Genomic DNA, 14,644 nt, shown 5'->3' with positions numbered 1-14,644 from the left:
GGATGCTCACAGGCCCTCCTTGTAGGCACCCCCATAGCCACAAAACATCACAAGAAGAAAATGCTTCCCTAGTTGCTACTTAACCATTCATCTTCTCCATGATTTAGCAATTTGTAGAGGCCTACTGTATGCTAGTTACTGACATCCAGTAGCTCTACAGCAGAATTGAATGTGACAACCTAGGAAATATTTGTCTCTCTGAGGGCAGCTTAGTTTCTAATTACAATGTTTGTAACTAAGGTAAATCCATTTGTATTTGATTTCATTCACGGTGTTTTTTGCCCAATTGACGTCAGATATAAAAGCAACTTACTAAGCCTGGAAATCTAATGTTTTTTAAAGTTAAAGTTAGTGATCAAGTGCCCCCTAGTGTGCATGAAGAAACTGAAGTCTTGATTTTCATTGGTCTCTTGACTTCAAATGCAGTTGACGCCTTATTCAGTATAGCACATGGTTTTGTTACTGATCAGTTAAAGATAAAACGAACAGATAAGAGTACATGGATATATTTCTACATTGTGGTTGCTAAGAGATTTCCCAGCTGTTACACTTCAGGAAACTTCAAGCAGAAAGACATTGATTTCTAAGCACTGTTGTTATCTTTTTCATGGTATCTTTGTGATTGCTAGTGCCCTAAAGTGGGATTTCTGTGCAGTAGGCATTATAAACAACTTGAGAGCACATGTAATACAGTATAATTTTAAAAGCTTCATCTAAGAAGATTTTCTTCCCTTAGCTTATTAGATAAATTTCTGGCTTTCTTAAATCTAAAATGTTTAGTTGAATTGCTACTAGGGCTAGAAAACTTGCATAAAAATTTATGATCCTACCCTTAAATATATTAATAAAATTGAATATAAAAGCAGTGATACCTAGGGTCTGAGAAGACTGCAAACATACTATCAGACTGTTTCCCAGAAATACTAATAATACCTGCCTTAAAATGTATCTGATTCTGTGCTCTGTCCTTTTTAAGTATTATCTTAAGTAATCTTCCTAGCTTATTTATGAGATGGATACTGTATGTCATAACTGAGGCTCAGAAGAGTTTAGCAACTCACACAAGGTCATATAGCCCATGACTAACACTTACTGATTTATTCAGGAGTCTGCAGGGTGACTGTGTCACTTGTAACCTTTGTGGCATTAAATATGCTCATTAAAAATAAAAAGTTTGCTAACTTAGTAAAATATTAATTTGTATCCAGTTTTCATTTATATGCTTATTGTTAAAAACATATTTGTCATTTTTTGCCCTCTACAAATTGTCTAGTTTGCTTTGCCCATTTACCCTTGATTTTTATGGGTTTCCTTATCAGTATGCATGAATGTTTTATATATTAGATATACTAAACCTCCTTGGTATTTTCCTCATTTGTTTGCCTCTGAATTTTTTTGCATTCTTTTTTGATGAACGAAATTTAAAATCTTTACATAATTAGATATATCATTTTTTAATTTAATTCTGGTCATGGAACTTTTAATTTTGAGAAGTCCATTCCTGTTAGTCAATTGAGTTAAAAATAATTATAATTTTGAATTTTTTTGGTATAGTATATGAGGTTGAGGATCTATATTTTCTTTTTCTCTGTAGCTTATTTCTTAATACATGTGTTAGTAATATATGTCATTGCAACTGAGAATCAGTTAGGCTTTGAAGCACATAATTTTTACCCCATAAATTATCTGCTGAGCCTATTTTAGTATGTCCTATGTAATTTTGGTGTCATGATAAAAGTACTTGCTCTGTTAAATTTCCTTTGGATTGTCATTTTATTAAAGAAACAAAAATTCTTGGTATTTTCTTTTTACCCTTAATAATGATTGTTTGAAGTAATCCTGGTATATTTTTCATAAAATTTTTATGAATAAAAAAATACAAATATTAATGGACATAATCTGTCATGTAAAGATTTAAAGACAGCTGTCCCTAAATATAGAAATGCTTGATTATCTGTGAGGTTTGGTACCATATTATGAGATGTAGAAAGCCATTACTCTTTTATCCTTTTTCTCTTATTTTCATTTTAAATATTCTGCAGTTGGTCAGGCACAAGTTCTTTCAGGCTTGCCACTCTTCAGGAGAAAGCCATTGCCGTGGAATCAGCGCATTGAGGAACTCTGTTTTGCCTCCTGAATGTTAAAAATCAATTCAGTGAGAAGACTATGTCTATTAACCTAACCTTTTGAGGCATTAGTCACTTTTACCATTATGGAAATGAAAGCAATGATTACAGCAATTGATGTTTCCTAATTTGTTAATCCACCAGTTTATTATTTTGTTTAATAAGTCTCTTGAGCACCTACTATATGGCAGATGCTGTGCTAGAAAGCAGGGAATAGAAGCATATAGCCCATGGGATTATAGATGAGCACATGGTGTAGATTGGAATATCAAGCTAGATATATAGATGCAGTACAAATTGAGAAATGAGAAGGAAATGCAAAGAAAGAAGCTTTTTCAAGAGACTTGGTTAACTGTTTGATCCATATCAATTTTAATAGATTAGCATTTATGGTTTCCAAGGATATAGGATTTCTTAATTTTTCTGTATCATTTATAAATAACAAAATAATAAAGATAGAATTTCATTTCTGTAGAAAGACAGTGAAACATTAATTATGTAAAATGCTTGTTGGTAGTGGAAATTTTTTCACATCTCAGTGATCAGACAAATGAGATAGGGAAATAATTTGGTGTTATTTAGAATATCACTGTACTAATCAACCCTGCATCATGAGTTCAACTGATATTAATAAATAGAAATTATATGGCGATATTTGCCATTAATTAAGCCTATATTGTTTTCATTTAAATTTTGTAAAAGTTTATTTTTTTTTCAGAAATAAAAGAATGCTTTGTGATTTGAATAGGAAAAATATAGCATATCAAGGACCAAATTATTTGGTTAATGTTTTCTCCTCTTGGTATTTTTTCCATCTGTGTTTGTACAGTATCAGTATTCTTAAAGGATAGGATTAGTCTGGAACCCAAAATCGAGAGAGAGACTGCCTGTTTGAACCCAAGCTCTGTCATTTACCTGCTGTGTGCACATTGCTTAACCCCTCCACTTCTCCATTTTGTCATCTGTAAAATGAAGGTTGTAATGAGGATTAATGATTTAGCATATATAAAATGCTCAAATGAGGCCAGGAATGTAGTAAGCACTGTGAAATGTTGCCCTGGTTCCTGTGGCAGAGACAGCAGTAGCTGTGGTATCTTTGGTGCGGCAGCTTCTATGGCTGCTACAGTCGCTGTTCCTCCTTTTTCTTGTCATACTATCATTAATATCACTTTTATTATTATTAAAAACATCTTCCAAGAGTTACTGAAAACACTATCAGATAGCATTGTATACATACCCTGAAATTGCCGTAGAATAGAAATACCTGTATAATGAGAAACAGTACCCCAGCTGCATAGAAGTTTACAAGCATGTCTATGGTTGACTCTGCTCTGTTTTTCAGAATTATTCATTGACTAAAAGAAGCTATGGAAAATGAAGGTTTGGGGTTTTTTGTTTTTTTTTTTTTTTTACTACTAAATATTATATGCAGGTGAATTTATACAAAACTCTACATGGTGTTGTTTTTAATGTAATCAGTAAAGAATTGAAGATCAAATATGAAAAGAAGACATTTTCATGGCTTAAGTACAGCAGAAATTGTACTGATTCACTTTGGGAGAAGTTAAATTCTTTTTTTTTTTTTTTTATGTTATCCAATTAGCTTTACATATCTGGGCGTAACTAAGATAACCTTATAGATGTGCAGTTGCTGGGACAGAGTACCTGCTGTAATTTGCATAAATACCACCACTTGCACTCCAGCAAAGGTTATGCAGAATTACACTTGAAAGTTTTCTTCCCAGCATAGTCCTCTCCATGTCCATGGAGAATCCCTGCTACGTTGAGCCTTAGGTACTGAATCTCTCTGAGGTGTGTTACAGCAGTAAACACAGAGAACTCCTGACTAAATACCTTCTCCTTACTCTCTTCTTTCAGACACTCTAAATTACGTTCCTTGTTATGTCCTTGGATTTTATCCAAAGTTGCCACAAGGAACTACCACATGAAAAGGGCTTCCAGTGCAACAGTACAACACCAGTCCAAGCTATTGCATTATTTTTTTTTTAAGATTTTCTTCATTTATTCATGAGAGACACAGAGAGAGAGGCAGAGACACAAGCAGAGGGAGAAGCAGGCTCCATGCAGGGAGCCCAATGTGGGACTCGATCCCAGGACCCCAGGATCACACCCTGGGCCAAGGCAGGCGCTAAACCGCTAAGCCACCCAGGGATCCCCGAAGCCATTGCTTTCATGCTGGCTAGTGCCCCATAAAAAATACCCTGTCTCAGAAATCTCTTTTGGAATTTAGTATTAGGAAATACTTTGCTCTTCATGAACTGGTTTCCTTTCTTGAGAGAATGCAAATACATTATTCTTAGAACAGCTTTATTGAGGTATAATTTATATACCATATCTTAGCCTATTCAAAGTTTAAATTCATTGGTTTTTAGTTTATTTATTTACAGAGATTTGTACAACCATCACCACAATCAATTTTAGAATATTTTCATCACCCTTCAAAAAAACTCATATCCAGTCACTCCCCACTCATCCTCTTTTTTTTTTTTTTTTTAAGATTTTATTTATTCATGAGAGACCTAGAGAGAGGGAGAAGCAGGCTTTCCGTGGGGAGCCTGATGAGGGACTCAATCCCAGGACCCTGGGATCATGACCCAAACCAAAGATAGACACTCATCCACTGAGCCACCCAGGTGTCCCCCCAACTCACCCCTTATCACTTCATCCTTTCCCCCAACACTGGACACTCATTAATCTTTCTATTCCATAGATTTGTCCATACTGGACATTTCATATACCTTGAATCATATAATGCATGGCCTTTGTGACTGACTTTTTTCACTTCACACTTTCAGGGTTCACTGATGTATCAGCACTTAATTCCTTTTATGGTCAAATAACATTCCCTTGTATATATACTGCATTTGATTTATCCATTCATCTAGTGATGGACATTTGGGTTGTTCCCACTATTTTGCTTTTATGAATAATGCTGCTGTAAACTTTTATGTACAAGTTATTGTTTGACATATATTTTCATTTCTCTTGGGTATATACGTAGGATTAGAATTGCTGAGTCTATGGTAAACTGTGTGTTTAACATTTTGAGCAATTCAAACTGTTTTCCAAAGTAACTGTACCATAATGCATTCTCTCCAACCATTGTTCTTATCTGTTTTTTTGATACTAGCCATCCTAATGGATATGAAGTGGTGTCTCATTATGATTTTGATAATCATTTCCCAAACTACTTAATGTTGTTGAGCATCTTTTTGTGGGCTTATTAGTAATTTGTGTATGTTCTTTGGAGAAGTGTCTATTCGGGTACCATGACCATTTTTTAATTGTGTTGTCTTTTTTTTATTGAGTCATAAGATTTTTTTTAATGTATTCAAAACAGAAGTCACTTACAAGATACATGATTTGCAGATGTTTTCTCTCATTCTGTGGGTTTTGATTTCACTTTTTAATCATTACCCTTAAGGTCCAAAAGGTTATAATTTGACAAAGTTTAATTTATCTCATCTCTTCTTTATCACTTAATGTTTTGATTGTATAGTTTTATCTAAGCCAAAGTCACAAAAATTTACTCTTATTTTCTTTGAACAGTTTTAAAGTTTTAGGTCTTATGTTTAACTTTTGATCTATTTTGAGTTAATTTTTGTAGATGATTTGAGGAAGAGGTCCAACTTTATTCATTTGCATTTAAATATACTCAAGTTGTCCCCACACTATTTGTGAATAAACCTATTCTTTCCCCCAATGAATTAGCCTGCTTTCAGGGTTCATTGATTTAGCCTCATCCATAAGTTTTGGTATGTTGTCTTTTCATTTTCAATCATCTTATCAGAATATGTATTAGAAACTATTTTCTAATTTCCCACTTAACCCATTGGTTATTTAGGAGTGTGTTAATTTCCATGTATTTGTGAATTTCTAAAATTTCTTCCTGTTGATTGATTTCTAATTTTATTCTATTGTCAGAATAATACATTGTATACTTTTAATTCTTTAAATTTATTGAGGATTGTTTTATGGCCTAGTATATGGAAAATGTTCTGTTAGGTCTAGTTGGCTTATAGTGTTGTACAGATGCATTTTTAATAATGTCCTTTCCCTTCTCTTTTTTTTTTCAGCTGATGAATTAATCAGTCCTAAAGACATTGATCCTGTCCAGCGCTATGTCCCACTACAGAATCAGCGTAACGTGAGCATGAGGTTTTCCAATCAAGTAAAGAGATTTTTTTTTTCTTAATTTAGACTTGTCTAAAGACATTTAAATGTTAATTTAAAAAAATTTATTCTGAATAGGTTTTTATTGATTTTTCTGAGGGCAAGGCTTTTCTCTTTTCTGGTTAGTTAAGATTTACTTGTGGTAAAAGATTATTTATTAATGAAGAAATATGAGTCAGATGTATCCAACAGGATGTCTTCCAGACAAATGTTTTCATCTTCACAGTGCTTGAATTTAAGGTGTTAAATGCCTTCAGGAGGAAACAGTATGTATGTGTGGGCAAGGGAATATATGAGGTAGAAATGGAGTCTCATTGAAAGGCCCTGTGCTTAATTTCTCTCTATTTCTGTGTCTCGGTGACAGAACTGAGTGATTGACAGAGTGTTCTTCGTACTTAGTGACATGTTGGGTGCAGGAATAATTTAAAATTTTTTACATTTACTAGCTATGGATTCAGACTGTGTTGTGTCAACAAAATAAGTGTTTGCAGGATCAGCAAGATTGATGTTGATTTGAGCAAACCCTCAAGTATTAAATGATACCAGTAATGAGGACTGTTAAAATGAAAATGTTGTGGATTATGGAAACTGCCTGAGGAGAAAGGGAATGAACCTGAGTGTGTGCCTGGGATTCCAAGCAGTTAACATTTATTTAATAAGGGTAACAGTACTTCCAGGAGATACGCTTATAAAATCAAAATGCCCTTTTTGAGGTGCCTAAGTGGCTCAGTTGTTTAAGTTTTCAACTCTTGATCTCAACTAAGGTCTTGATCTCACAGTCATGAGTTTGAGCCCCATGTTAGGCTCCACCCTGGGCATGGAGCCTAATTTAAAAAAACACGCAAAAAAACTCCTTTTATTAAAAAAAATGCATATACATATAATACACACATATACATTCACACACACAAATAAATACTTGTTTTAGTGAGAGAAAGGGAGATCCAACCAGGTCCATTAGATTGTGTCACACTATTTCTCTGATTCTTTTGCTGGTCTTCAACAAAACATGTAATTACTCACAGTGGTTTATATATGAGAAGCTATTTCGGAGACTTGTAAATAAATGTTAAGATTTTTCTCAAGAGTGTGAAATCCCTATGTTAATATGTGTTAGAAATTTTTCACTGGACTATTGACTCCTGTGTAAGGTGAGGATTTGGGCTTTATCTTAGTTACCACTTGTATCAGTGCAGTACAAGTATATATTCTGTACAAATTTGAGATATGCAATTTCACTTGATGAAATGGTAAAATAGGGAATACATTTAACTTCATATTACCCATTGCTGTGACTCTGAGCCATTTTAAGACCAGTATGTATCATTTACATAGCATTTCACATGTGTTACACACTTTTGTAGAGTAATGAAATCTCAAAGCCTTTTATTAGAAAATAAATAGGTCACAGATTTGAGTTGTGGGAATAGGAGCCAGAGAGCACCAAAGCACATAACTAACAAAATCAACAATTCAAACAGTTACTTCATGCTTGATACATATAAGGAAGGCTGTGGATTATGTGTAATTTTTGACATGCAGTATACTTCCTACTCTTTCTCTCCCATTCAAGAAAAGCCAATTAGAGTACAAGTGAGAATTTTATAGAGAACTCACTCTAGGTGTGTTTTTTATATTGAAATCATTTTTTTAAATTGCTACTAAATTATTTGTGCTGTGCCTTCCAAGTGAAGCCACATCCTACATAAAAGTCTTGCTGTAGGGTAAGGACAAAGACTTCTCTCCTGCAGCTTCATAGGGATTATATCTATACAGACTTGCATACAGTTTCTGAGAAGGATATGATGGAAGGATTGGCAGCAGAAAATTCCCGGGAGCCATTATGCCTCACCCTGTTGGCAACTTGGTTGTAATGATATATAAAATGACGAGATGCCATTTGCCACTTTCTTGGCAGTAGCATGACCAAGGTCATATTGCTGGGACTGGGTGGCATGGACTAATGAAATAGAGATCAGACATAGCCCTCTGTTTGAAATGTTGATGTCACAGACCTCTTAATCATTATTGACCAGGTTGGACTTTGCAATTAACTGATATCCAGGGATTGTCCAGGTGCTTTAAACCCTACTAAATGATGGGAAGAGTAAAGAAGGAGTAGTAAAGTTCAAGCAATTTCTGGAAATGAAAGAAGTCCCTGACTTTGAAGGAAGCTATATCAGAGGTCCCCATTTATCCTTTGCCTTAGTGATTCACTAGATGAACTCGCGGGATTTAGAAACTGTGTTGCTTACACTTATGATTTATTACAGTGAAAGCATGCAGGATAAAATAAGCAGAGGCACTCGGGGCAAGTCTTGAGGAGACCGGGCACAAGCTTCCCAGTGTCCATTCCCAGTGGAGTCATGTGAGACACAGTTACGCAGCAATGATGTGTGAAAACACATACAAAGTGTTGCCAACCAATATTTGCTCAAGCTTGAGTGTCCAGGGTTTTTATCAAGGGTCATTCATGTAAGCACATAGCACCTGCATGATTGACCTTGGTTATTCAAGCTCTAGCTCCCCAGAGAGGGGGGGAAAACAGATGTTCACCATAAATCACATTGTTAGCGTAAACCATCTGGACAAACTGGTACGGTATGGCCAAAGGCCTTAATTAAGCATGCAAAAATGCTCTTATCTGACAGAACATTCCAAGAAGCCAGCCAAGGACCCATCCTGCAAATATGCCTTTCCTGGAAATGTTCAGAGTTTGAACAGCCCAGGCCTGCTGAATTAATTCTTTCCTTCACAAAAAGGTTATGGCAGAAGGAAGTTTCCAGAATCCAGAAAGGAGAAAGTGTGCCAGAACTGTGGCATTGTCCACTCCTTCAACTATGTATAGGGCTATTGATGAATTATAGACCTAAAACATTGAGGATTAAATTGAGAGCTATTGATTTCCTTAATAATACCCATAGCGAATTAATTTCATGTGAAAGGAAGTCCTTTTATACCTGGGTTTAAGACGGCTGTTGGAAAAGTATGCTATCATCTCGATGACCTTCCTCACTACTCTCTCACTAGTCAGAAATTGCTGTTTTCTTTTGAAGAATAGAGAAGAAAACAAATCCCCTTTTGTAGGTAAATTTAGAGGAGTAAAAAGAAAGGTATTGTGAACAACAGCAGATATACTTTGTAGTATTGTGAGATTTTGACTCCCTCCAAAAAAACCCCTCCAGAAACCCACCTTTTGGAGATCTTAGAATGTAAGTTCCCAGAGATCAGAGAAAATGTTTCATTTATTTTCGTAGCTTCAATACCTGTGATAGAATCATCATGTTTAACTTGAATGTTTGAGTATACTTGAAGGTATGTGTGGGAGGAAGGTATAGTGGACTTCTCAGGCAAATGTCTCTAAATTTGTACCTCTAATCCTCTTTCCTAATATTTAAACTTGAATTTCCAACTACTTGGTGATCATCTCTCCACAGATCTAGTATCTAAGATCCATCATTTCTGGATGTATACTTATCTCCAACTTATTCAGTTGTAGACATTAAATATGCACAGCTTTTTCATGTCAATCATATCTCAATAACATTGTTCAATATATTAAACTTTTTATGAATTAAAATTTTCTTTAATTTGTTTTTTAATTCTAGTTGATATACAGTATTATATTAGCTTCAGGTGTACAATATGGCAACTCAACAGTTCTATACATCACCCTGTGCTCATCACAGTAAGTGCACTCCTTAATTTCCATCACCAATTTAGCCCATCCCCCCACCTTCCCTCTAGTAGCTGTCAGATTGTTCTCTATAATTAAGTCTGTTTCTTGCTTTGACTATCTCTTTTTTTTCTTTCTCATTTTTTTTTCTTTGCTTGTGTGTTTTGTTTCTTAAGTTCCATATATAGTATTTGTCTTCCTCTGACTTCTTTTACTTAGCATTATATTCTCTAGCTTCATCCATGTCATTGCAAATGGCAAGATTTCATTCTTTTTTTATGGCTGATAATATTCGTGTGTGTGTGTTTGTGTATATATATGTATACACCACATCTTCTTTTTCCATTCATCAATCACTTGGACACTTGGGCTGCTTCCATAATTTGGCTCCTGTAAATAATGCTGCTATATACATAGGGTTATGTGTATCCCTTTGAATTAGTGTTTTTGTGTTCTTTGGGTAAATACTGTGCAATTGCTGGGCTATAAGGCAGTTCTATTTTTAACCTTTTGAGGACACTCCACACTGTTTTCCAGAGTGACTACACCAGTTTGCATTCCCACCAACAGTGCATGAGTGTTCCCTTTTCTCCACATCTTTGCTAACATTTGTTATTGTGTTTTTGATTTTATCCATTCTGACAGGTATGTGGTGATATCTCATTGTAGTTTTGATTTGCATGTCCCTGATGATAAGTGATGATGAGCAAAAATACATTTCTAATACGAAATGTGTTAGCTTCTCTCTTCAGATCTGCCCTTCCTTCCATTGTGCTTGTCTTGGATAAGGACATTGCCTTCAGTAGTCCCTTCTTTTGCCAGTAGTTCTTCTGTCCAGATGGTTCTCATATTGGCTCTGCCTTCACAGTAGCATTGATATTTGTCTCTTCATACTCATCCCCATTGCCATGTACCACTTAGACTTCATTACTACTCAGTGGCATGGTTTTAATAATATCTCTCTGTCTCTAGTCTCTCTGTTTATTCCTTGTGCTTGAGAACACATGATCTTATAAAGCCTGGGTCCATTAATGGAATTTCTTGCTTAAAACCTTCCATGATGGGGCACTGGGGTGACACAGTCAGTTAAACATCTGACTCTTGGTTTTGGCTCAGGGTTGTGAGATCAAGCCCCGTGTTGGGCTCTGCATTCTGTGTGGAGTCTGCTTAAGATTCACTCTCCTCCTCCCTACCTCTCCCACTTGTGCACTTTCTGTATGTGTGTGTCTCTCTCTAAAATAAATAAATATATCTTAAAAAAAAAAAAACCTTCCATGATTCCCTACTCAACCCAGGATAGATTGTAAACTCCATATCCTAACATTTGAGGTCCTACACAGCACCTCAGTTTCTTATTTTTCACCTGTATCTTGCAGTTTCTCCAGATTTCTTCCAATCCTCCTGTACTACAGTTTGAGCAGGATTGCTGATCTAATATAGCACCCTGCCCTCACCCACACTCCTAGGCTTCCACATCAATCTTCACCCCAAAACCCAGGCCTCTTTGCAGGCAGAATACTTAAAATACATGTCCCAAATAGTGCCTCTTTTTTTTTTTTTTTTAAAAAAAAGATTGTATTTATTTATTCATGGCAGACACAGAGAGAGAGAGAGAGAGAGAAAGAGAGAGAGAGAGGGGCAGAGACAGGCAGAGGGAGAAGCAGGCTCCATGCAGGGAGTCCGATGTGGGACTCGATCTTGGGTCTCCAGGATCACACCCTGGGCTGAAGGCAACGCTAAACCGCTGGGCCACTGGGACTGCCCATCTTTTTTTGAATAGGGTATAAAAATTGTATAAATGCCTATTGTAAAAAGTGAAATAATATAGTTGAGATTACAGTGCAATTACATTATATTACACTGGGAATATTGGGTATGCCATTTCCCTATCTCTAGAAAGTCTTTTTTTAAAAAACAATACCTATTTTCACCTGTCTCCAAATTCCTGAATAATGTAAAGTCTTTTTGCTTCATTTCTTACCTTTGCAATTTCTGTTGTTTGTTTGAAAAGGTCATTTGTATACCTCAGCCTCCCTTCTATCTTAATCTCCTGATATTTAGTAGTTATTTTTAATTATTTTATTTATCACCTTTGTTACTCTACACATTGTAGTAAAACTACATTTTTGAGGTCATATCCTTTTAGGAACTTGTTTTTATCTTTGGTATCCTAAAATTTCATGGGAACCTGTTTTTCTGTGGGTCTTGTTTTCATTTGTTCTGCTTAGTACTTGAGCCTTTTCAATTTGTGACTTTCTTCAGCTGTGAGAGATTCTCATTAATTATTGCTTTTCTATTCTTTCTAGTAGGGCTCTTTTATTAGATCTTAGTCCTCCAGGAATGATCCCCTGAATCTCTTCCTTTTTTTTTTTTTTCCTCAAATGGTTTCTGTTTCTTTGGGTTAAAAAACCCAAAACAAAAGTTCTGGGGTTTAGTTTTTGAGTTTTCCCCCCTATATTTAGACACCCTTCCTCAACTTTTTGTTACAGCTCTTCTGTTGAATTGTTTTTCAAAGCCATATTTTAAATTTCTAGTAGCTTATCTTTGTTCTCTGATTATACCTTTCAATTAGCAATAATCGCGCCTCGGATAAACCTCATTGGCTACGATACTGCCACTGCGCAAAGCTTGATTATACCTTTCATAGCTTCTTGGCTTTTTATTTAAAGTAATTATTAATTTAGACAACCAAAATTTTTGAGGTGTCAATTTAATAAAAATGTTTACCTTTTAATTTTGAAATAAGTATAGGTACATAAGAAATTGCAAAGAAATATCCAGAGAGGGCCTGTGAACCCTTCACTAGCATTCCACAACATTAACATCTTATGTAACTGTAGTGCAATATGAAAAACAGAAAATTGATGATATAATTCACAGAGCTTATTCACATTTTATCAGTTACACATACACTCATTTGTGTTTGTGTGTGTGGCTCTGTTTTTATTACATGTGTAGCTTTGTGTAACTGCCTCTATAGTCAAGATACTGAAATGTACCATCACTGTATCATCCTAAAACTTCCTTACTCCCTCACTGCTCTCCTTAACCCCAGGCAACCACTAATTTGTTTTCCATTTTATAGTTTTGTCACTTCACAAATGTTATATAAATGGAACTATATGGCGTATAACCTTCTAGATTGGCTTTCTTCACTCAGCCTAATTCCGAAGAGAGAGATCCAAGTTACTGCATGTATCAGGTTTATTCCTGTGTTTTGCTGAGTACTTGTTCACAGTATGACCATACCACTGTCTAACCGTTCACCTGTTGAAGGCCATCTTGTGGGTTATTTGACCTTTTTTAGAATTCCATTTTGATTTACTTGTCATATTTTTTAGTATATTGATTTTGTAAATTTTCTTAGAGGTTCCTCCAGAAATTACCATATACATAGTTATCAAAAATCCTGCTGGTATCAGTGTTTTCCTTGAACAGAAGTATACAAGTATAGAAACCTTACTTCCATTTAGTGTTTTTTTCCTTTTTTACCTTTTAAACATATTTTTAAAGTATTTCCTCTGCATTTATTGAGCAGCATATCAGACTGTGTGAAAAGTTCTGATTTAATTGTGAAATTTGATTGAAGAAATTCATGAGGTAAAAGTCTATTGTGCTTATCTCAACTTTTACCATTCCCTTGTTCTTTCCTTTCTGAACATCCCAGCCTTCTTCTGTTGTTTTCTTTCTGCTTAATAGCTTTTTATAGACATTACTTTTGAGTAGGTCTGCTAGCAACATAATTCGTTGTCTTCCTTTGTCTGATAATGTCATTATTTCCCCTTCATTCTTAAAGGATACTTTTGTTAGTCACAGAATTTTTTGATTGACAGTAGTTTTCTTATAGCACTGAGAATTATTGTACTACTTTCTCTGGCTTCCTAGTGTTAGGTGATAAATCCTTCGTCAGTTCAAATTTGTGTTTTATAGGTAATACACCATTTCTGTCTGGCCTGCATCTCCTCTGAGTGGAAGGCTAGGAGACACCGAGCTCGGCTGTTGTGGGTGGATCACTCCACTCAACTGGTATCGCAAGTGAGGATCAGGGTAAGCTTGTCATGCTGTGAAGCTGCTGCAGTAGGTAGATCAGATGGCTGGTGCACTGGTTGTGGAGTGGGGTTGAGATGGCCTTCATAGCTTTGCTGCTGCTATTACAGGTGAATTGGACTGCCCACTGAAGCCCAGTTTACAAAGCAGATATCAGGACAGCTCACTGGGGCTTCTTAGCTGATGCCACAGCCCTATCGGCCCTCCAGTACCTTGTGTGAAGCAGAGGTTGGGTGGACCCATTATAGCTTTGAAGCTTCTGCTAAAGGCACATTGGGCAACTAATTGGTTGGGAGCTCAGCTGAAGAGCTAGGGTTAGATTCCCCCAACTCAGTCTCTGTTGTGCTTCCTGTTTCCTAGTCCTTTAGCCAGAGAAAATAGACTTTAATTGTTTTGTGCTTATTTTTTAGTTTATTCCTGTTGGTTATTTTAGGCCATAGCCCTCTCTGGTGCTCAGCTCAGCATATGTGAGATCTCAGGAATGTGACCACATTGCCTCAAGTCCTGACGTAGCCAGTCCAGCTCCCAGAGTCATCATTATCCATTGAATTATTTTCACGGTGAATAATTGGATTAAGAGGAGGAGGGAAAACTGAGTCTA

General features: G+C 35.8%; 1 protein-coding gene and 1 pseudogene across 3 annotated transcripts in view; one reads left to right on the top strand and one right to left on the bottom strand.

Annotated features, from left to right (window-relative positions):
- Window positions 1-14,644, top strand: part of PHKB (phosphorylase kinase regulatory subunit beta) — a 216,254-nt gene that overhangs the window by 127,559 nt on the left and 74,051 nt on the right. For all 3 annotated transcript variants that reach the window (XM_038531132.1, XM_038531133.1, XM_038531131.1), the window contains exon 15: window positions 6,224-6,318. In XM_038531132.1, the coding sequence (XP_038387060.1) occupies window positions 6,224-6,318 (95 nt within the window). The remainder of the gene's footprint in view (window positions 1-6,223; window positions 6,319-14,644) is intronic.
- Window positions 12,495-12,625, bottom strand: LOC119870584 (annotated as a pseudogene).

This window comes from Canis lupus, chromosome 2 (assembly GCF_011100685.1).
Source record: "Canis lupus familiaris isolate Mischka breed German Shepherd chromosome 2, alternate assembly UU_Cfam_GSD_1.0, whole genome shotgun sequence".
Classification (NCBI taxonomy): domain Eukaryota; kingdom Metazoa; phylum Chordata; class Mammalia; order Carnivora; family Canidae; genus Canis; species Canis lupus.
Note: the sequence above shows the minus strand (reverse complement) of the source record. Positions and strands in the feature narration are given on the sequence as shown.